This window comes from Scyliorhinus canicula, chromosome 14, assembly GCF_902713615.1.
Source record: "Scyliorhinus canicula chromosome 14, sScyCan1.1, whole genome shotgun sequence".
Classification (NCBI taxonomy): domain Eukaryota; kingdom Metazoa; phylum Chordata; class Chondrichthyes; order Carcharhiniformes; family Scyliorhinidae; genus Scyliorhinus; species Scyliorhinus canicula.
The window spans coordinates 21,029,002-21,051,936 of record NC_052159.1 but is presented as its reverse complement, the minus strand read 5'-3'; the positions used below and the strand labels follow the sequence as shown (position 1 = coordinate 21,051,936).

General features: G+C 43.2%; 1 protein-coding gene across 4 annotated transcripts in view; it reads right to left on the bottom strand.

Annotated features, from left to right (window-relative positions):
• Positions 1-22,935, bottom strand: part of tubgcp5 (tubulin, gamma complex associated protein 5) — a 70,909-nt gene that overhangs the window by 9,263 nt on the left and 38,711 nt on the right. For 3 of the 4 annotated variants that reach the window (XM_038817933.1, XM_038817934.1, XM_038817931.1), the window contains exons 13-19: positions 20,772-21,052; positions 14,422-14,626; positions 8,781-8,969; positions 7,678-7,860; positions 5,062-5,146; positions 4,784-4,943; positions 1,266-1,432 (exon numbers count right to left, since the gene is read on the bottom strand). In XM_038817933.1, coding sequence (XP_038673861.1) covers positions 1,266-1,432; positions 4,784-4,943; positions 5,062-5,146; positions 7,678-7,860; positions 8,781-8,969; positions 14,422-14,626; positions 20,772-21,052 — 1,270 coding nt within the window. The remainder of the gene's footprint in view (positions 1-1,265; positions 1,433-4,783; positions 4,944-5,061; positions 5,147-7,677; positions 7,861-8,780; positions 8,970-14,421; positions 14,627-20,771; positions 21,053-22,935) is intronic. The other variant, XM_038817932.1, reaches the window with a different exon arrangement.

Genomic DNA, 22,935 nt, shown 5'->3' with positions numbered 1-22,935 from the left:
AAGTAAACAAACTCAGTGTTCTGGCGAGATTGAATCCACACATTTTAAATAAGAAAGAGATAGCAGAGATATTACTACACCTATTTACTAATTTGTTAGAAAAAGATGTAATGCCGATGACTAGTCGGTAGCTAATGTAATTCCTATATTTAAGAAGGGGACAGAATATATTGGGAAATTATAGACCAGTCAGCTTAAAGAGTTGCAGGAAGAACATAGAACAGTACAGCACAGAACAGGCCCTTCGGCCCTCGATGTTGTGCCGAACAATGATCACCCTACTCAAACCCACGTATCCACCAACCCCCCCTTAACCTTACTTTTTTTAGGACACTATGGGCAATTTATCATGGCCAATCCACCTAACCCGCACATCTTTGGACTGTGGGAGGAAACCGGAGCACCCGGAGGAAACCCACGCACACACAGAGAGGACGTAATAGGATCTCCTCTACAGCGGTGAAAAGAACATTTAGAAATGTGAAATATAATTATGAATAGTCAGCAGAGATTTCAAAATGGAAAATCCTGCTTGACCAAGCTTTTTGAATTTTTTTTAGAGGATATAACAAATTAATGTAATTTATCTGGATTTTCAAAAGGCCGTTATTAAAGGTACCCATGATAGTAAGATCTGAGAAATAAGTGGCAGAATGGATTTCTGGCTGGTTTCAAGAGAAAAAGCAGAAAGTGGGAGTAAAGGGTGGTCACAGTAGCAGAAGCTGGAAAGTAGTGTTCCACAAGAATCAGTGCTGAGACCACTGCTGTTCACAATTTACATTAACGACTTGGACTTTAGAATCAAATCAAATTTGCAGATAACACTAAATTTGAGGGGAATAATCAATGCTGAGGTGGGTAGCAATAAATTACAAGAGGATATTAATAAACTTGCAGAACACCCAAGTGGCGGTCCAAGGTGCAGAGAAAACCTAACAAAGAATAGAATTGGCTATTTTTCACTTTCCCAACTCATCTATAACACTAAAATTATAATTTAACAAAAGAGGAGAAAAATTTCCTCCAACAACATTGGCAGGTAGGATATTTATCAGTTTAGTATAGGAAGAGAGATACACAAAAAAATGGAAAGAAATTCAAACATACAAATCTTTTATGGAGAGAGAGTGGTATAAAGAAGTTTTAGTTGCAGGGCAAGCTTTCAAAAAAGCTGTTAAAATTTCACAGAACTATCCCAGGAGCAACTGAAGAAATCAAAAGCTTAACATTTTATTTATCTCTTTTATTTACGAAGGAAGCCTCACCCTGGTCATTATATAGTTATGCAGGCTGTTGACAAAGTGCATGAGTTTGACTCTAAGCAGAAACATCCTGTGAATTTGCGGTCTAACCGGCGACTTCAGTGCTTCAAACGACCAATTGGAATTTTCAAATAGAGTTTCTTGTGGTTTCTCATAAGCTTCGATCGGTTCTATAAATACATACAATTTGAAAAACAATTAATAACATAATTATTTTACATTTCACTATAATACAATGTTGTAGCAGAATTTTAAATAACTATGGCCCAGAATGTTTGCTGGAGCTCCAATAGTTGAATATTTTCCCAGCCCCTGTAGTTCTAAATTGTTTTGTGCTGCAAATTGCTGGAAGTACAAGTTGATAATGAGAGCAAAGAGGCATCTGAAACTTGGGGGCCAATAGTTTAACATATTAAAATTAAGGGCAGGGAACGTGAAAAAAAGGAATTTGGTGAACTAGAGTCAAACTATGCAGAAAAAAAAGCGTGGAAAAAAAGGAATGGGTTAAGAGTGAAATAAAGAGACAAAAGAGGATGAGAAAAAAAATTAAAACCTCTTGGAATAGTTCACCATCTTCAGGAAATGAGACATCATAATTTCAACTCTTCCATTTTTTAGGCCTCCGGGGTGGAGTGGCATTACGGAGATAAAAGTCTCATCATGAAAATGATCAGTCTGTTCTAGCCTTAGCCTTCTGGGGAGAGTTTAACTCTTTTTTTAAAAAAGTATTTTTATTAAGGTTTTGCAGAATTTTTCATAATAAAACAGTACTAACCATAATAACAAAACAAACTAGAGTGAACATTAACATAGTGCAAAAAGAGAATATACAATAACAATTAAATAGACATTACCCCACGCGACCCAGTCTTCCCACACCATCCCAATGAAGCACTCCCCCCCACAACGGATTGCTGCTGCTGCCTACATTTTAATTTCCCCCGAGAAATTCGATAAACGGCTGCCACCTCCGAGAGAACCTTAGCGTAGGCCCTCTTAAGGCAAACTTTATTTTCTCGAGGCTCAGAAACCCAGCCATGTCAGTAACCCAAGTCTCTACACTCGGGGGCTTCGAGTCCCTCCACATTAATAAAATCCGTCTCCGGGATACTAGGGAGGCAAAGGCCAAGACGTCGGCCTCTTCCGCCCCCTGAAGGGGAGAGTTTAACTCAGATTCACACCGCAAATCCAGCAAGTGGGAGACTGATGATCAGATTCCATTTTTGAAGCAATTGACATCAGCCAATAGAGCATCTAGCAATTTGTGTTAGTTTGCAACCCTCTTGTTTGCCACAAATTGTTCTTTTAAGAAAACCATTAATAATGATTGTAAACCCACCATTTTCTGGGTCAACATGTCTCCAACTTTCCTTCCCCCTGCCCAATTCTGTTTCCCTATGCCCAATGGTTGTAAATGCCGCCACAGGACCATAGGCTGCTCTCCCCTTTCGAGAATTGACTGGTGGGGATTTAACCTGAGGGTCATCACATCTCAGGTGAGGGGCAAGGTTGAAAATGAATAACCTCAGCCGGTATGGGAATTGAACCCACACTGTTGGCATTGCACCACCTCATTTACCAACTGTCCAGTCACCTACCCCCTTCTAATGGTTGTAGCTCATGCTCGAGTACAATTCCAGTTGTGTCATTGCTCCTCCAACATGTCATTACTTCCTTAGTGAAACTAGATGGAGTGTCAAATATTTATTTAACCTTGGGTGGGGGTCACTGGATAGTAATAATGAATCAGATTAGTGACTGATTTTCTGATCAATAATCAAGAAATATAGATAAATAGTTCATGACAATACTGCTCTAGCTGATATCAACTAACTCAGCATAGACCAAATCTAAAACTTTGTATTCTTCCCGGTCCGTATGACACAGTGCTAAACCGATGGTGCAATCAATCACCGAGCATTTGAAGGAGCTCACACTCTGACTGAGCTTTTTTCATAATCTTTACCAAATCTCAGATGGGTTAACAGCAGAACAGAGTAGATCAGAATCTACCAGCAACATGTACACCACTGGAATAATTGTCAGTAGGGGACATATTAGATTAGAAGTAGGATTTTTGAAGGCAGTGTCATTAATTAGAGCTCAGATAGGCACCATCAAAATGGAGAACACCATAAAGAATTGAAACTGTGAAGAGTGTAAAGATGCAATTACCATAAAGCTGTTGGCAACAGCTGTATCAGATGAAAAATATATTGTTTGCCTCTGAAGATATAAAACTTGGGGCAGCACAGTGGCACAGTGGGTTAGCCCTGATGCCTCACGGCACCGAGGTTCCAGGTTCGATCCCGGCTCTGGGTCACTGTCCGTGTAGAGTTTGCACATTCTCCCCGTGTTTGCTCGGGTTTCGCTCCCACAACCCAAAGATGTGCAGGTTAGGTGGATTGGCCATGCTAAATTGCCCCTTAATTGGAAAAAAAATGAATTGGGTACTCTAAATTTTTTTAAAAAGATATAAAACTTGTGAAGTGACCGTTGTTTCCACGATCTCCACATGTAGGATCATTGAGAGGACAAATATAAATAATTTCCTCCATCAGCATTGGCCACTCCAGTTATTTGTCTTGCCCTTTACTAGCCTATACAAACCTTGTCCACCCACTGAGAAAGACCCAATGGCCAGAAATGACATGTGCTCCAGTGGGGCAATCGGTTAGCGTGCGGTACTTATACAGAAATGAGACAGTGAAACAGGCATTCAAATATCTATGCAGCAATACGTTTGCTTGCCTAGCTTTTTTACATACAGCTGCCAATTCTGTTAGGTACTGGGTTCTACAGGAGTGATAACATAAAGGGCTGGATTCTTCCAAAATGGGACCACGCCGGAGTAAAAACGCTGGTGTTTCACTCCCGCATTTCCAATAAAAAAGATTAATCGATTCACTCACCTGCAGGGGGCTAGCAGGGACCCAGAGTGATTCACTCAGCTTTAGCACTTCCGGTCTGGAATCCGCGCATGCGCATGGCAGCGGCTGCGCCGAGCACCATGGCGGAGGCAGCTTCAAAACGTAGGCCCCCGCCCCAATCAGCCGCACGCCCAAAGATCCGACCGGCGCAATCTGTTCCCCGGCTAGCCATGAAGGCCCCCCCACCCCGGTATCCGATTCCCCGCCGCCACAAGAGGTTCCCGAACAGGGAAAGGTGGTTAGAGCCACATCATAGGGAATTCGGCCGTTGGGAGCGGAGGATTGCTGGGCGGGACTCTGCCAATGGCCCCCCCAGCCACGTGGAGTACTCCGCGATCACGCCGATTCTCGGGTCCTGGAGAACCGGTGGACCGGCGCCAGGCCCGACTTCGGAGTGAAAGCTGATTCTCCGCCTCTGCGCCAAACGCGATTTCGGCACGGAGCTGCAGGGAATCCAGCCCACTGTATTAGCTTCTTCTTGAAAAGATGATTTATTATAAATCAATTATATTAACAATGGAGCCTGTTAAATCTACACTTTTACAGTAAATACATTTCCAGTGCAAAATCTGCTCATTAAGGAATATATACCAGTAATATTTTCAAATGAATGCTGAAATCCCATCCTACCATCAAATCTCAGAACATCCAGGCTGTATTTGGCCCATTTAATTTGCAAAAGAAGTATGAACACTTGATTATAAATCTTCTGGCATTCGGAGCTGATAACAATATCAACAGGCCAAGGGACCTGTTTGAAAAATAGGAGTTGGAAGAGATAAGAAAATGTAGCCCTTATGGGGAATCAGTGAAACTAACTCAAATTGTTTGTCACATTTTGGGGGGGATGGGAATAATCTTCAACATACCTTGTAACTCAACGTGAGACCATCAATAGAATGTACTGGAAGTCTCTTTTTCACAATGTCAATATTTTCTAAATATATGGACAACCTACAGTTGAAAGCAAAAGTTCAAAAGTATATGGAAATATTCAATAGCAAAAGCTTTTCAAGCCACACAGGAGCAGATTTTATTTTAGAAAGGAACACTATACAATAGCCCAAATGCATGATAATGGGTAGCCATCACCATCTATGTCTCAGTTTATCAAGAGATTTGCATGCACACCCCAAAGGATTAAACTTAATGCTGCCTGTAAAATAGGAGCCATTTTTTCAGTTTGCATGTTGTGTTTTTAGACCACTGCAAAACAACACGCTCTCAACATCTGGACCTGTAATAGGATTGTGGAAAGGGAAAATAACATCAAAGTTAAATGTGGTACTAAGTGATGCACAGCTTCTACAGGTAGAATTCACTAGACATATTCTGTCAAAACAGATGGCCGAATGCCCTTCGTATGAAATGTGTCTGGGCAAACTCGATCGAATTGCTAGTAGTTCATGGGGCCACTGTATAATAATAGCCCTTAATTTGGCTCTAAATTGATTTAGAGTACTTCCAAGGAAAGAGTTAATTGAACTGGCAGCAGAGTTTTGCAAATTGACTTGTAGTTGTTGGATGAATCTAATGCAATACCACTATTGATTTGTATTTATAATAATGCTAACCTTTAACTTACTTGTTAGGTGGAGAATGACGCATTTTTACATTGGACTATCTTAAAACTGTTACAAATATACAGATACACAGCAAGTCCAATCTGGTCACCACTGACCAAGACGGACCCTTTGCAGTACTGGCAGATTTTAGGATGAAGATAACACTTTTTTAATGTGGTAAGTTATCTGGAAACATGCCCATTGCACACAGATTCCCAAGTCTCAGGGAGATGTAATCACTAATACGGTTGGCAAAAACAAGTTAGTGCTGCAAAGGAAGAAATCTCAGTTGTACAATATGGCCTAGAAATCTGGCTAATTGTCCTACTAAATCCCCAATATGTTGGGCTGGACGTGCACACACATACTTAGCCAGAAGTGCATCACCTGTCTATTGGATACAGTAGATGTGATGGCAGCAGGAGAGCATGTTGGTAACATTTAAACTGCAGAATAATTTATTTAAATTAATACTGCATGTGTGTCAACTTTCAGAATCAGATGTTCAGCTGGGGCTTGATCTGTTCAAAGCAACATGAAAGATCCCATGGGGCAGCACGGTGGCCCAGTGGTTGGCACTGCTGCCTCACAGCACCGAGGACCCAGGTTCGATCCCAACTCCTGGTCACTGACCATGTTGGGTTTGCACATTCTCCCAGTATCTGCGTGGGTCCCATCCCCACAACCCAAAACGATTGTGCAGGTGCATGGATTGGCCATGCTAAATTGCCCGTTAATTGGAAAAGAATAATTGGATACTCAAAATTTTTATTTGCCTTTATTTTTGAGAGAGCCTATGCAAAACCGGTTGCTGTATTTGCTTACATAACATCAGTAGCTGGAATTTACACATGGCTGTGTACCAATTAACCATGCTGGGGACGGTCAACGGTTTTAGATAAATAGAACATAGAACATAGAGCACAGAACAGGCCCTTCAGCCCTCGATGTTGTGCCGAGCAATGATCACCCTACTTAAACCCACGTAACCCGTATACCCATAACCCAACAATCCCCCCATTAACCTTACACTACGGGCAATTTAGCATGGCCAATCCACCTAACCTGCACATCTTTGGACTGTGGGAGGAAACCGGAGCACCCGGAGGAAACCCACGCACACACGGGGAGGACGTGCAGACTCCACACAGACAGTGACCCAGCCGGGAATCGAACCTGGGACCCTGGAGCTGTGAAGCATTGATGCTAACCACCATGCTACCGTGGTTTTCCTCCTGTATGGAACATTTTTCCAGAAAGAGTATTAAGAGTTGGCTGAATGTGCAGTTTACAACTAGGTTAAAAAAATTCTAGTGAAAATACAGATAGAATTAATCATACTCTACAGAATACAACTGTTCCTAAATTACAGGAGCCACAGAAACATCATGAATAAAAAAACAAGTTGAGTGTTGGATTATGCCAATTGTAAGGTTGAAGATACCCCAGAGCTTCATGCAATACCTTTTTGCAGGAGTATGGTGGGGATTTAAAGTTTGCCTCTGAAAATAAACAAATTGAATAGAACCTATGGCGGTGTAAATCAGGAAAATAGGCTTGAAGGAATTTTATTGATTCATGCCTTCCTATATTTTTTATACAGTACAAACTGGGCCAACAAGTACATGCTGGTGTTTACAGTCAACGTGAGCTTCCTTCCACCATCCTTCATCTAACCCTATGAAAATATTCCTTTGTCCTTCATGTGCTTATCTCGCTTCCCCTTAAATGTATCCATGCTGCCCGTCTCATGTACTCCTTGCGGTAGTGAATTCCGCATTCTAACCTTGCTCAAGGTAAAGAAGTTTCTCCCGAATTCCCTATTGAATTTAGTGACTATCTTATATATAGATTTGGCTCCCAGCACTAGTCATATATCTTTGAACAGAAACCTTCGGGAAACCAAAATTATCAACCTACCGAGAGCTATCTTCAGGATAGTGCTGTGCAACAGCTTCTTGTAACCGGGCATTTAAAAATGACAAGTGTTGCCAGGATTCTTTTTCCTTTACTTTATCAAAGATAGCCACATAAAAATCATACATGGTCTCTCCAGCCTCCAGCAAGAAAAAATTCCGCATAGCTTGAAGATATTCCACCAGTCTAAAGGAAAAAACAAAGATTTAGTACACTTCAGCACTTCAGCACATACTCCCCGCCACAAACCAAGCCATATGTTCAAGAAATCCATAGGTCAAAGTAGGTTAGTTCTCACAGTTTCAAACCTGTTAAGTTGCCAATCTCATGCAGGAAAATGGTAAGAGGGTTTGAAGGAGCTTTAACTGGCTGCTTTTTCGCAGCAGAGAAAAAAAAAACTGATTCATAGTACAAAGCTCCTCAATTCTCTTTCTTCCAGAAACTTCAAGAGCACCGCCATTGATGTAGGAATAGGTCATCTGCCTACCATCTTGGTTGGGTAGCACAGAGTTCTAACTAGCAAATCCAAGCCCAAAAGCAATCAATGCTAGTTTAGACGGTAGTTGCATCATGTACTTCAAATGGGAATTCAACAGATTCAACCATCATTATACAATTTTGCTTTTTTAAATGAGAAATCCATGAGAAAAACCAAGAAATAAAGGGCAGGGCGCCAGCAAGGTTGAAAAGAACAGAACAGAAAGTCTAACTGGTCACAGATTATTAGACAAATTGGATTTTAAACACTGATTAATTTTTGAAAGAATGAAAAGCTGAATCAGATAAAGAAACTGATTTTGAAGGCCTCTCTCTCTCTAAAATCAATGCCTATGAAATAAACATTTGAAAAGGTTTGTTAAGTAAATGCTTACAACGGGCTGGATTCTCCCACCTCGCAAGCTGCAAGAACGCCATGGGCGAGCCACGTACAATGAAGAACTCCATTGACCTTGGGCGGGATTCTCCGGTTGCCGTGCGAACGTAGCTGGAGAATCCCGTCCTAAGTAAATACAATCTTACTTCAATTTGCTTTAACCAATACAAGAGGTTGTTAAACTTTACTTTGTTTAAATGAGACGAGACAAAGACATTCACTTTTTCCTTACCTGTAATCAGTCTTTAGAGTTTGCATTAATTTTCCACAACATTCCAGGTAACGTTTATCAATGTGAGGATACAAACAAGACCGAAGTGTCAGCTCGAATGTCTGGCAGGTCACTGATTCAGAGGACCTATCCACATTAACGTCTCCACTGCTGAATCTTTCATGGAAATCACTTTGCTCCATGTATAACCTGCAAGAATTGAATCAGCACCAACAAGCCATTGTACCAACATTCAGTCAAATTACCAATTTCTCCATTTTTAAAATATAAACATTTTAATGAGGTATTTATGGTTGTATAACAGTAACAGAAGAAACAATGCACATAGAAATATAAATATAGTGCAAAAGCCGTCTTCCTCCCTGAAAAAGTCCCACCATTTCTAGCCTCCTATTCTACACTAAACTACCCCCCCCTTCCCTCCCCCACCCACCTTCTGCTGACGGTTAAGGAGAGGTTGAGTAGACTGGGACTGTACTCGTTGGAATTTAGAAGGATGAGGGGGGATCTTATAGAAATATATAAAATTATGAAGGGAATAGATAGGATATATGTGGGCAGGTTGTTTCCACTGGCAGGTGAAAGCAGAACTAGGGGGCATAGCCTCAAAATAAGGGGAAGTAGATTTAGGACTGAGTTTAGGAGGAACGTCTTCACCCAAAGGGTTGTGAATCTATGGAATTCCATGCCCAGTGAAGCAGTTGAGGCTCCTTCATTAAATGTTTTTAAGGTAAAGATAGATAGGTTTTTGAAGAATAAAGGGATTAAGGGTTATGGTGTTCGGGCCGAAAAGTGGAGCTGATTCCACAAAAGATCAGCCATGATTTCATTGAATGGTGGAGCAGGCTCGAGGGGCCAGACGGCCTACTCCTGCTCCTAGTTCTTATGTTCTTAATCCTCCCTAAAGAAATCGACAAATGGCTGCCATCTCCGGGCGAACCCTCACATTGACCCTCTCAGGGCAAACTTGCTTTTCTCCAGACAGAGAAAGCTAGCCATGTCAGATAGCCAGGTCTCCAACTTTGGGGGCTTTGAGTCCCTCCAAGCTAATAATATCTGTCTCCGGGCTACCAGGGAAGCAAAGGCCAGAATGTCTGCCTCTTTCTCCTCCTGGATTCCCGGATCTTCCGACACTCCGAAAATCGCCACCTCTGGGCTCGGTGTCACCCTTGTTTTCAATACTTTGGACATGATGTCCGCAAACCCCTGCCAGAATCCCCCAAGCTTCGGGCATGACCAGAACATATGAACATGGTTCACTGGTCCTCCCGCACACCTGTCTTCCACCCCAAATAATCTACTCATCCGGGTCATTGTCATGTGAGCCCGGTGAACGACCTTAAACTGTATCAGGCTAAGCCTGGCACATTTTGTGGACGCATTGACTACTCAACGCTTCCTCCCAGAGACCATCCTCCAACTCTCCACCTAACTCCTCTTCCCATTTGTGTTTCAGCTCCTCAGTCTGCATTTCCTCTGACCCCATAAGCTCCTTATAAATGTCCGAAACCCTCCCTTCTCCCACCCGCACTCTAGAAACTATCCTGTCCTGTATCCCCCCTTGGTGGTAGGAGCAGGAAGGTTGACACCTCCCTTCGTAGGAAGTCTCGCATCTGCAGGTACCTAAATTCATTCCCTCCCGTCAGTTCAAATTTCAACTCCAGCTCCCTCAAGCTGGGAAAGCTCTCCTCTATAAACATATCGCCCATCCTCTCGATCCCTGCTCTCTGCCATCTCCGGAACCCTCCATCTAACCTCCCCAGAGCAATCCGGTGATTATTGCAAATTGGGGACCAGACCGATGCGCCCTCTGCTCCATGTCTCCTCCATTGCCTCCAGAGTCTCAGGGTCACGACCACCACGGGGCTGGTGGAGTAGCGTGCCGGCGGGAACAGCAGAGGCGCCGTTACCAATGCCCCCAGACTAGTGCCCTTACAAGATGCCGCCTCTAATCCCCCCCCAACGTTCATCTACGATATAATGCCACGGGATCATTTACGTCCACCTGAGCAGCCTTGTTTTCATATCTCAGTCGAAAGACAGCACCTCTGGCAGTTCAGTGGACTCTCAGTACTGTACTGAATGTTAACCTAGATTTTTATGCTCCTTGCTGGGACTTCAGCTCACAACCTTCTGACTCAGATGTGAGAGTGCCACAAAATGAATCCCACCAACACCGAAATTACACATAAAATCACACATTGTACCAAGATTCATCTGTGAAATTTTTATGATGTTAATGCTGCTTCATTCTATATGTGGCCTAATATTAAACGGTTTTAAATCCCCCTCAGCGGCCCATTGCGGCCTCTGAAACCCCCCCCCCCCCCCCCCACTGCACCCAACTTACCACTTAACAGTCCTCGTGCATTGTCGTCCCCCCCCCCCCCCCCCCCCATCTCTTATGGACAAAACACCCCTGGACCCAATCCCTGTCACAGGCAATCTGGCACCTGGGCACTGAGCCTGGCAGTGCCAGCAGGAATGTCAGGTTATCACCCTGCCAGAGCCCTACCCTCCCCCAACATGTCGTTACGCCTGGCCCATGTTTGTGGAAACAAGTACTAAACGGTGCCATGGCTCCCAGGTGAGGCCGCTAGTTCCTGGGCCCCGGGAGAATTCGCTGTAGAGATATTTAAATTAACCTTCTGGCTCATTTAAATCTTGCCCAGTGAGGACAAGATCCAGATCCCACGAGGTGTTTGGAGCGCGTGAATGTCACGGGCCGTCACCATGTCCGGCGTGACGAGGCTGCTAAATTGTACTCATTTAATGTTTTTAAAAATCACAAGTGAGTTTTTATTCATTTCAAAATGAGAAATATCAGTGCAGAAAAATAGAATACTATCCAATGTTATTATTGAATTTTCTTATCTGGTGTTACACAGGTCAGACAATGGGAAAGAACGGACTATCTATTGAGTTAACATTGACTCTGGACTCGGGTTCCAGCCACCACTGTAGATATTTTCATTTATCACATTAACCACGTTCATCATCTCTGGGCAAATGCAACTTTACCATTGTCTCCTGAGCTTCGTTTTGCTGCAGTTTAACTTCTTTTTCGGAGAAAGCTAAATGCAAGATGGCAGCTTTGACCACACATAGGATCACATTGGATATATCGCACAGAAGCAGGCTATTTGGCCCAATATGTCCATGCTAAGTCTCCGCCAACCTTTTCTCATCTAGCCCTATCCTCATAACCTTCTCCTTCATCAATGTACCTAGTTTGCCCTTGATTACATCTATACTATTTGGTTCAACCATTCCCTGTGATACGGAGTTCCACATTTCCACCACTCTTAGGATGAAGAAGTTTCTTCTGAATTCCCGATTGGATTTCTTGGTGACTATCTTATATTAATGGCCTCTATTTATGCGCTAGTCTTCTCCACAAGATGAAACATTTGCTCCACAAGATGAAACATTTGCTCCACATCCACTATCAAAACCTTTCATAATTTAAAAGAGCGTGGAGCTCACAGCTCAGCCTTCTTTTTTCAAGATGTGGAGATGCCGGCGCTGGACTGGGGTGGGCACAGTAAGAAGCCTCATAACACCAGATTAAAGTCCAACGGTTTATTTGAAATCATAAGCTTTCAGAGCACTGCTCCTTCATCAGGCTGCTCCTTCCGAAAGCTTGTGATTTCAAATAAACCATTGAACTTTAACCTGGTGTTATGAAACTTCTTACTGTTCTTTTTTCAAGAGAGGAGAGACCTGGCCCATCACTATTTTCCTGTATACTCATGCATTTCCTTTTTCATAAATAGCTTTCCCCACACTGCCAGTGTTACTTCCTGTATGTGTCATGGGGGCCGGGTTAGCCCAGTTGGCTGGTTGTGATGTAGAACAAGGCCAACAGCATGGGTTCAATTCCTGTACTGGCTGAGGTTATTCAGGAAGCCCTGCCTTCTCAACCTTGTCCCTTGCCGAGGTGTGGTGATCCTCAGATTAATCAATACCAGTCAAAAGGGAAAGCAGCCTATAGTCATCTGGGACTATGGAAGTGTCAAAATATTAAAAGAGCTGATGCAATTTCCTTACAAAATAAAAGTGGAAAATCCCACCATTAATTCAATGAATATTTGAAAGAAATCCTCGAAATATAATTTTACTAACAAATGGCTCAAAAATCCGGTTTAGAAACCAATATTTCAATTCATAGCAATTTTATATTACCACTATCACTATGGATAAATATTTCCACAGTACTTATAGGTGAATCCATGAACTCATACCCGAATACTGAAGGGTATCGTTCTACATGACTGCAATGGCAATGGCAAAAGGGCAGCACGGTAGCATTGTAGATAGCACAATCGCTTCACAGCTCCAGGGTCCTAGGTTCGATTCCGGCTTGGGTCACTGTCTGTGTGGAGTCTGCACATCCTCCCCGTGTGTGCGTGGGTTTCCTCCGGGTGCTCTGGTTTCCTCCCGCAGTCCAAAGATGTGCAGGTTAGGTGGATTGGCCATGATAAATTGCCCTTAGTGTCCAAAAAATTGCCCTTAGTGTTGGGTGGGGTTACTGGGTTCTTGGGATAGGGTGGAGGTGTTAACCTTGGGTAGGGTGCTCTTTCCAAGAGCCGGTGCAGACTCGATGGGCCGAATGGCCTCCTTCTGCACTGTAAATTCTATGTAATTATAGGGAAAGCACTGCTGATACTAGTCAAAAGACAGTCACTGACTCTGCAAGCTGCAATTATTTTCCTGCCAATTTCTCCACCTATCTATGAGGAGAACAGGCTTCACTTTCAATTTGCATCATTTAAAGTTAAGGCCATTGCTTTTTCAATGCTGGGGCGCAGATTGAAATTAGAGCCAAGCTAATAGAATGAAAGTCTCCAGTGTCCATTAGCTGTAAGAAGCCTGGGTAAAATAGGGGCTGTTTAGCTCACAGGGCTAATCGCTGGCTTTGAAAGCAGACCAAGGCAAGCCAGCAGCACGGTTCGATTCCCGTAACAGCCTCCCCGAACAGGCGCCAGAATGTGGCAACTAGGGGCTTTTCACAGTAACTTCATTTGAAGCCTACTCGTGACAATAAGCGATTTTCATTTCATTTCATTTCATGAGGCTGTGAAGCAATGCATCCAGTGATCCATAGCTGCACAGAATCCTGGCAGATACACACAGGTCTACACCCAAGATAAATAAAACATGTGCACACATGTAAATGGTTGCCCAAAAATATTTTAAAAGTACCATGTGCTGAAAGGAAGCATTGCTGTGATGTCTCAGTTCAGTTATCGGAACAGGAGTAAACCACTTAGTGCCTTAAAGCTGTTCCACCATTCAATAAGATCATGACAGCTCTGCAGCCTTACATTTTTTATTATTCATTACTGGGATGTGAGATTCGCCAGTAAGGCCAGCATTTAATTCTCAAACCTAACTGATCTTGAGCAGGTGGTGAGACACCTGCAACTTAGTGGCTTGCTGGACCATTTTGAAGGGAATATTTGATGGTGACATTGAATGCCCAAAACAAGATGTGTCCCATTTCCCAATACAAGCATTCAATGTTGAAAAGCATACATTTACCCCAAAAAGTTACAAAAATAGTACTGGATTCGTTTTTGGCTCCAAAATCTAGAATAGATACAGTAAAGACAAGGGCACATTTTCATTTCAGATTTACCTTGCAAAATTTATAGCCAATAAAGGATCATGAACATCTTCAAGTTCGAGATGCCGAGCCACTATGGACTGCACCTTTATCAAGCTTTCTTTTGTAGCTTGTTGCTCTGGAACAGCATGTTCACAGGATTCAGTATCCTCTCTATATCGAAGGCGTGACTGAAGTGACTCCAGGAACAGCGCGTATAAACTCTTTCTTTCTGCATCTGCATTCAAGTCAAGAAAGATAATACACCATCAATCAACAGTCTTTATAAAGCCAAATAATTCAGTGTTTCAACATGTCTTAACTAAAAAGGCCTGCAGACCACTGAATAACTTAGAACTAGAAACAGTGTGATGAGGTGGGAAGAGGGGGGGGGGGATGCAGAAGAATGGGTTTACATAGAACATAGAACAGTACAGCACAGAACAGGCCCTTTGGCCCTCAATGTTGTGCCGAGCCATGATCACCCCACACAAACCCACGTATCCACCCTTTACCCGTAACCCAACAACCTCCCCCCCAACCCTACCTTTATTAGGACACTACGGGCAATTTAGCATAGCCAATCCACCTAACCCGCACATCTTTGGACTGTGGGAGGAAACCGGAGCACCCGGAGGAAACCCACGCACACAGGGGGAGGACGTGCAGACTCCACACAGACAGTGACCCAGCCGGGAATCGAACCTGGGACCCTGGAGCTGTGAAGCATTTATGCTAACCACCATGCTACCCTGCTGCCTTAAAGACCCTTGCAGGTCTTAAAGAATTTAATAGCAGTATTAAATGTTTTTCAACACACTTCTTGTCTGACTGCCAGGCAAGGGTAGCTAGCTGTTGGACTAGAAAGCAGCCTGCTATAGATATCAGGCATATTGAAAATCGTGCTGGAGATTGAATGGAACATTGTTGAGGTGATGGGAATCTCACAATGTTTGTGGTGGGGAGAAAGAGTGATTGTACACGCAGTGGGTGAGGGAACGATGAAAGAACACAAGGTCTAGGAGTAGGCCATTCAGCCACTGAAGTCTGCTCTACCATTCAATACTATTGTGGCTTATCTCATCTTTATTAGTGTCACAAGTAGGCTTACATGGCCTCAACTCCATAACCCTTTAACCCATGACTAATTAAAATCTGTCTAATTCTTAAATTTACTCAATGTCCCTCCACATTGCTGGAGGAGGTGCTGAAGACAGGGAGACCGGAGAAGGGGGTAGTGTCGGTGGTTTATGGAGCTATTTTGGAAGAGGTGAAGGCACCACTGGAAGGGATCAAAGTGGGAGGAAGAGTTGGAAGGGGATATGGAGGCGGGGTTCTGGTGTGAGGTGCTCCGGAGACTGAATGCCTCCACCTCGTGCGCGAGGTTGGGGCTGAAGGTGGTATACAGAGCACACCTCACGAGGGCAAGGATGAGCCAATTCTTTGAAGGAGTAGAAGATGTGTGTGAACGTTGGTTTTTTTTTGGGGGGGGGGGGGGATAATCACGTTCATATGCTTTGGTCCTGTCCAAAGCTGGAGGATTATTGGAAGGAGGTTTTTAGGGTTATTTCTAAAGTGGTGCACGTGAAACTGGACCCGGGTCCCCGGGAGGCCACTTTCGGGGTGTCGGACCAGCTAGGGTTGGAAACGGGTGCAGAGGCAGATGTTGCAGCCTTTGCCTCGTTGATCGCCCGAAGGCGGATCCTGATGGGTTGGAAAGCAACCTCTCCACACTGTGTCCTGGCGTGGCGGGGGGACCTGTTGGAATTCTTAGGTCTTGAGAAGTCTAAGTTTGAACTGAGGGGAAGGATGGAGGGGTTCTACAATTCATGGGCATTATTCATTATGCACTTTCAAGAACTAGATAACATCGAACATTAGTTTGGGGGGATGGGTGGGAGGGTTGGGGGAGGGGGGGGGGGGCAATGGCGACAATGGGTGATCCCTAATTCCTTTTTGTCATTTGTTTGTGTGAACATGCGGGCTAATGTTTGGGATTTGGTGGGAGGATGGTATTGATGTTATTGATATGGGGATTGACATATTTGTTACTGATTATTATTTATTGTTGGTGGGTGTAAATTTGGGAGAAAATGTGAAAAAGGAGAATAAAAAATATTTTAAAAACTAAATAAAATTACTCAATGTCAGGCATCTATCGCACTCTGGGATAGTGAATTCCATAGATTCACGACCCTTCATGAGAAGTAGTTTCTCCTCATCTGTTTTAAATCTGCTATCCTTATCCTAAAACTATGACCTCTCGTTCTAGATTGCCTCACAAAAGGAAGCATCCGCCCTACATCTACTTTGTCAATACTGTTTATCATCTTATAAATCTCAATTAGGAAGGGGGCGGAGTTGGATATGGACAAACGGGTGGGAGTCCCATAAAGACCAGCTTAATAGCCAGGGATGGACTCCTGCTCCATCTACCACAAGCTGTGCTGTTAGGTCACTTGCCTCATCGGTCCAGCCCTTCTCACCTCCTTTTACCTGCCAGGATTCTCAAGACTCAAGAATCCCAGGCCACAGTTGCGGAAAATAAAACTCAAGCTAAAGTGGAGGCACAAATATCCTTAAAAGGTTTTAGCCATCAACCCGTCTCCTGAGAGGTTACTTGCCAGCCCCCATTGTCTCCATTAAAATCGGCGAGTTGGAGACATTTTCTAATTTGTTATGATCCAGCAGGTTTTAATTGCTGCACAAAGCAAATCCCCAAGGGAACTTGGCCCATGCATCACAATATTTTTTTGTATTCTGACGAGAAGAATAGTCTACGGAATTCAAAAGCCACAAATTCCAGCAAGCTTTGGGATTTTAAAAGTCAAAACAAGTAGAAGATAAAATTTAAACACAAATGATTGCAGCCACATAGTTAAAATTTGCTTCACAGCTCAAAAGAACCTCACTTGGTTATACACACGGGTAAATACCATCTAAGCATCTACAGATGCTGAAAGATGCCCTCGTACAAACGGGATATGGCACTTGACTCGTTGATCGACAGTTCTAACGCGTCACAGCAAAAAACCGCACCAACCTCCTCAGAAGACAAACACGGGACACAACCGACAGAGTACCTTTCGTCATCCAGTACTTCCCCGGAGCGGAGAAACAACATCTTTTTCGCAGCCTTCAACACATCATCGATGAAGACGAACATCTTGCCAAAGTCATCCCCACACCCCCACTACTTGCCTTCAAACAACCACGCAACCTCAAATAAACCATTGTTTGCAGCAAACTGCCCAGCCTTCAGAACAGCGACCACAACACCACAGAACCCTGCCATGGCAATCTCTGCAAGACATGCCAGATCATCGACATGGGTACCACCATTACGTGGAACATACTCGTGCGACTCAGCCAACGTTGTCTACCTCATACGCTGTAGGAAGAGATGTCCCCAAGCGTGGTACATTGGTGAGACCATGCAGACGCTGCGACAACAGATGAATGGTCATCACGCGACAATCACCAGGCAGGAATGTTCCCTGCCAGTCGGGGAACACTTCTGCAGTCAAGGGCATTCAGCCTCTGATCTTCAGGTAAGCGTTCCTCAAGACTTTCTGGACGCGCGACAACGCAGAATCGCCGAGCAGAAACTTATAGCCAAGTTCTGCACACATGAGTACAGCCTCAACCGGGACCTTGGATTCATGTCACATTACATTCACCCACCACCATCTGGCCTGGGCTTGCAAAATCCTACCAACTGTCCTGGCTTGACACAATTCACACCTCTTAAACCTGTGATTATCCCTTTCTCCAGTTGCTCCATTTGGACCTGGAAAGACTTAATTACCTGCAAAGACTCGCATTCAAAGTATCGTCTTGCATCTTTGACTTTGTCTATTTATTTGTTTCTGGAATCTACCTCTTCATTCACCCGAGGAAGGAGCAGTGCTCCGAAAGCTAGTGATTTGAAACAAATCTGTTGGACTTTAACCTGGTGTTGTAAGACTTCTTACTTTGGTTTATAATACCAAGAAGTGAATTTATTAAATTAAGAACAAGGGAATAATCTGACATTGATGCAATAGTTATATTTTTGCAGTAGGGCATTTTAACTGAAGTAGTCAGAATAATAACAGACCACAGTTTAAACTCATTATTTACAAATGACAGTTTAGTACAAAGGGGTACATTTCTGGCTTGCAGCATAAAACTGGCATTGTGAATCAGATACACATTACAGAAACTAACCTATCTTAATTACAGATACAGAAGCTCTGAAATCCTGTTGTCTAGGGCTACAATGGTGGAGCATTCAGTTCCCATCAGACACAAGTATGCTGTTGGATGTCAACCCAGTAATCAGTAACTGCAACTCTCCTCTCGCCACGACAGTCTGGAATGGGACCTTACATAGAACCAAAGGCGATTGCTTTATCTCAACTCAAGATCTTCCGATTCAAGACAAGGGGTGAAATTCTCCCCTACCCGGCGAGGCGGGGGGTCCGGGCGTAGCGGAGTGGCGCCAACCACTCTGGCGTCGGGCCTCCCCAAAGGTGCAGAACTCTCCGCACCTTTAGGGGCTAGGCCAGCGTCGGGGCTGGCCGAAAGGCCTTCGCCGGTCCGCGCATGTGCCGGAGCGTCAGCGGCCGCCTCTGCCTCTGCCTCCCCCCCCCCCCAGGGGCCCGCTCGCGCCGCCGATCCCTCTGGCACAGAGGTGGTTTAAACCACGTCGGCGGGATTGGCCTGTCAGCGGCGGGACTTTGGCCCATCGCGGGCCGGAGAATCGCCACGGGGAGCATGCCAATCGGCGGGGCGTGATTCCCGCTCCCGCCGGTTCCCGGGTGGCGGAGAATTCCAGTCACGGCGGGGACGGGATTTACGCCGGCCCCGGGTGATTCCCCGACCCTGCGGGGCGTCGGAGAATTCCGCCCAAGAATTCTATCACTGCAGTAATGCAAGTGAAACAATAGCATTTGCATGAACTGATTAGTGGATCCACCTAGGTAATACTGGATATTCTGAACTGTACAACTTTATGCAAATAATTATTTTAAAACTTTGACATTTTCAGGGCGGCATGGTGACGCAGTGGTTAGCATTACCACCTACAGCGCTGAGGACCTGGGTTTGATCCCAGCCCAGGTCACTGTCTGTGAGGAGTTGCACATTCTCCCCGTGACTACATGGGTTTCACCCCCACAATCCAAAGATGTGCAGCTTAGGTGGGTTGGCTACAGTAAATTTCCCCTTAATTGGGAGAAAAAATAATTGGGTACTCTAAATTGATATAACAAAATAAAACTTTTACATTTTCGTCTTGCACAAGGGGTAGTTTTTATCATGTTTAGTGCAAAGTGATGGTGTTTAGCAGTTGACAAAGTATTTAACATGCATAATGATGGCAGAAGAGCAAAATTGCTGACGGTCAGCATCCTAATTAGCACTGCATTATCTTGCAGAGCACAAAAAAACTAGATGATTTGTGCACTATTCACAATAACAATTTCCTCCTCCACAATCATTAATAAGCGTTATCTGGTGTGAGGCGAACCGCCAAGTAGGAGTAAAACAACATACCTGAGGCAGAAAGATCTGTCCAAGAATAAGTTTTACGAATTGGCACCAGAAGAATAAATTGATGCTTAGGGATACACAATTGTATATAAATCAGAATATAATATCAGTATATAAATTGTACATTAATCTAACTTGGAAAGTTATAGAGTTATAGTGAAGAATAACTTGAATTGTTAAACTAACAAATTAGTAATGGACAGGACAATAATTTCAGTTCTCTGTTTGAGCAGTAGAGGAAACACATCACTTTTAAAAGCAGAAACAGCACTACATCAAATACCTCAAGGGTGGGAGTATCTGTTAACACTTTATGTCAGCCATGGCTCAGTGTTTGCACATACATCCCTGACAACAGTGACTACACTTCAAAAGTGCGTCACTGCCTGTAAAGTGCTTTGGAATGTCCTGAGGTTGTGAAAACCCTTTTTCCCCTCTAAGAATTTGACGCATTATAACCATCAAAAAACTTACAAGTCTATTATCTTGCCCCTACGTTCATGTTTTAAGAAGCCCTGTAAGTTGTTCAATTTTAGGACAGGCAAAAGGTAGAGTTGCATATTACAACAGAGGGATTTTTTTAAATGTTAATTGTTTCTGTACTTGGAGATCCCCAAAGAAAACGATAAGCAATTGCTACAACTTCAATAAAGAAGTTTATTTTCTAAAAATTTGTGAAAAGACACTATTACAATAATGGTTAATGTAATATGTAGTGAATTTCAAAATGTGCATTTCACTGGTTCTCCAACTTGTCTGTTGTAACTCTAAAACAACTGTAATTAAAACCTAGGCCAGAAAATATATTCAGATAATTACTGTTAAATCAATGCAGCTATTTTCCTTACCTCGGTGAGCATTTTGCATCAGAAGGCCTGGGTTGTCTTTGTCTTTGCTTTCCAGGTTCTGAAGCAGCTGCATTGACTTGCCAGCCATAATAATCTGCTTGAGCACTGGTTTCAGGAAGGAGACCATTGTGTGTTGTTTACTGGAACTTTCTTGATCGACGGTGCAGCTGCTGCCTGCACCATCACTTATATTTTCAGCAATCCCAGTCTTTTCAGATACACTGTACAATGTGCAAGTGGAATGCCAGAAATCCCTGTGATTCACTGGGACATTATTGTTCCTAGCAGGCAAAACAACAATATGAATAGATTGGAAAGAAACAAAGTCCTGGCATCTTGCATGGAAGAGCTCCAGTGCTTCACTGCCACTTTATAGCATCTATGATTGCTGCAATATTTAAGTTAAATAGGTTTCCTGCAATATTATTTGAACCTGTTGTACATGAACCCTCATTATCAGCAAATACGAGGAGGCAAAACATTTGCTCTATCTATTTATCTCTCATTATTATACCATCACCCTTCAATAAGTATAGGCAGTTGGTTGTCGTACTGCTGAACATTTTTGATGTCCCCGCAAGAAGGACCTTCATTAACTGGCCAAATATCACATTCTAAAATGGCGTTCTCAAAGCTTCTGATGATTTGAAACTTCATTTGGAATTGTAGAAGTTATTACAAAAAAGTTATTACCTTCCAACCTAGCTAGTTTGAAATGGCTCTTTTCTAGAACAATCCGTAACTTCTTGTCTCATCATTTCCACGTATCTTCCTCTGCTTCAAATACTTGTTCAATTTTTCCTTAAAAAGTTGGACTGATTCTCACCTGGGTTCTCGCTGTAATCATTCCAGGCTCCAACGTCTCATCTTGAGACATTTTCTGTCATTATTACTTTTTGACAGAAGTAATAATCTTTCTATATTCACTCCATCAAAATTCTTCAAATTTTCTTCTTTAAAGTTAGCCTTTTCTAACAGTGGAACTCGCTCAAGTTTCTATAGTTCCCATTTTCTTGGATCGACAGCACAAGCTCTTTAGGGTTTTAAAGCCCTTTCTAAAGCAGGGCGTTTCAATTGCACACCTAACATGAGCCTAATCATTGCCATGTACAAATTTATTAGTCCTATTTTACCAATTACTCTATTTATGAAACCCAAAGTGCTATGGCCTTTTATTTTTTTTAAAAACTCGCCCAGATGCCTCTATCTCCTGGGAATTAGATACTTGAACACATCGATACCATTATTCCCTCACTCTCTTCAACTTATTGCTATTCCTCATTTTTCTTCTCAAAATACATTACTTTCCAATTCCCCACATTAAATCACATTAGCCACCTGTCTGTCTGTTCTACTATCCTGTCTATATCTTTTCCCATTCTCCTCACACCAAACCCTCTACTTTTGTGCCCATCCATCATCAGCAAATTTCAACAATATGGTGTGTTTGCACTAAAATAATCTATACATGCTCTGTGGCCAAAACTGGGAGCAGCAATGACTTGTGGGGCACACAACTGCTAAATCTTGTGCAATTTACGTAATCATTTTTTTTTCTTTTAAATAAATTTTGAGCACCCAATTCATTTTTTCCTATTAAGGGGCAATTTAGCGTGGCCAATCCACCTACCCTGCACATCTTTGGGTTGTGGGGGTGAAACCCATGCAAACACGGGGAGAATGTGCAAACTCCACACAGACAGTGACCCAGAGCCGGGATTGAACCTGGGACCTCGGCGCCGTGGCAGCAGGGCTAACCCACTGCGCCACCGTGCTGCCCTCAATTTACGTAATAATTGCTATGGGTTGCTGAAAATCAGCTTCAGGCCACGTCGGCCAATTCAGTGGTGGTGGAAACCAGGAAGTGAACAAAACTGAAACTGCCCAAGATCACTAAGCACATGAGAAAAAAGGAAAAAGAAAAGATGTCTATTTTATTCAAAATCTTTTGGTGGCTGTAATTATACGTACAAAACTAATCTTTATATTTTGACTGCACATTAACCTTTTTAACCATATGCATTCATCAATCTTCTAAATCAGCTTTTATTTTAAAATAATAATTCATTGTCTTTCCTCTTGCCAATTTTCTAACCACCTCCAGAAAACACTGAATCCTGACCAAAATATAATTTGACAAGAGACAGTCACCTTCAAACATCTC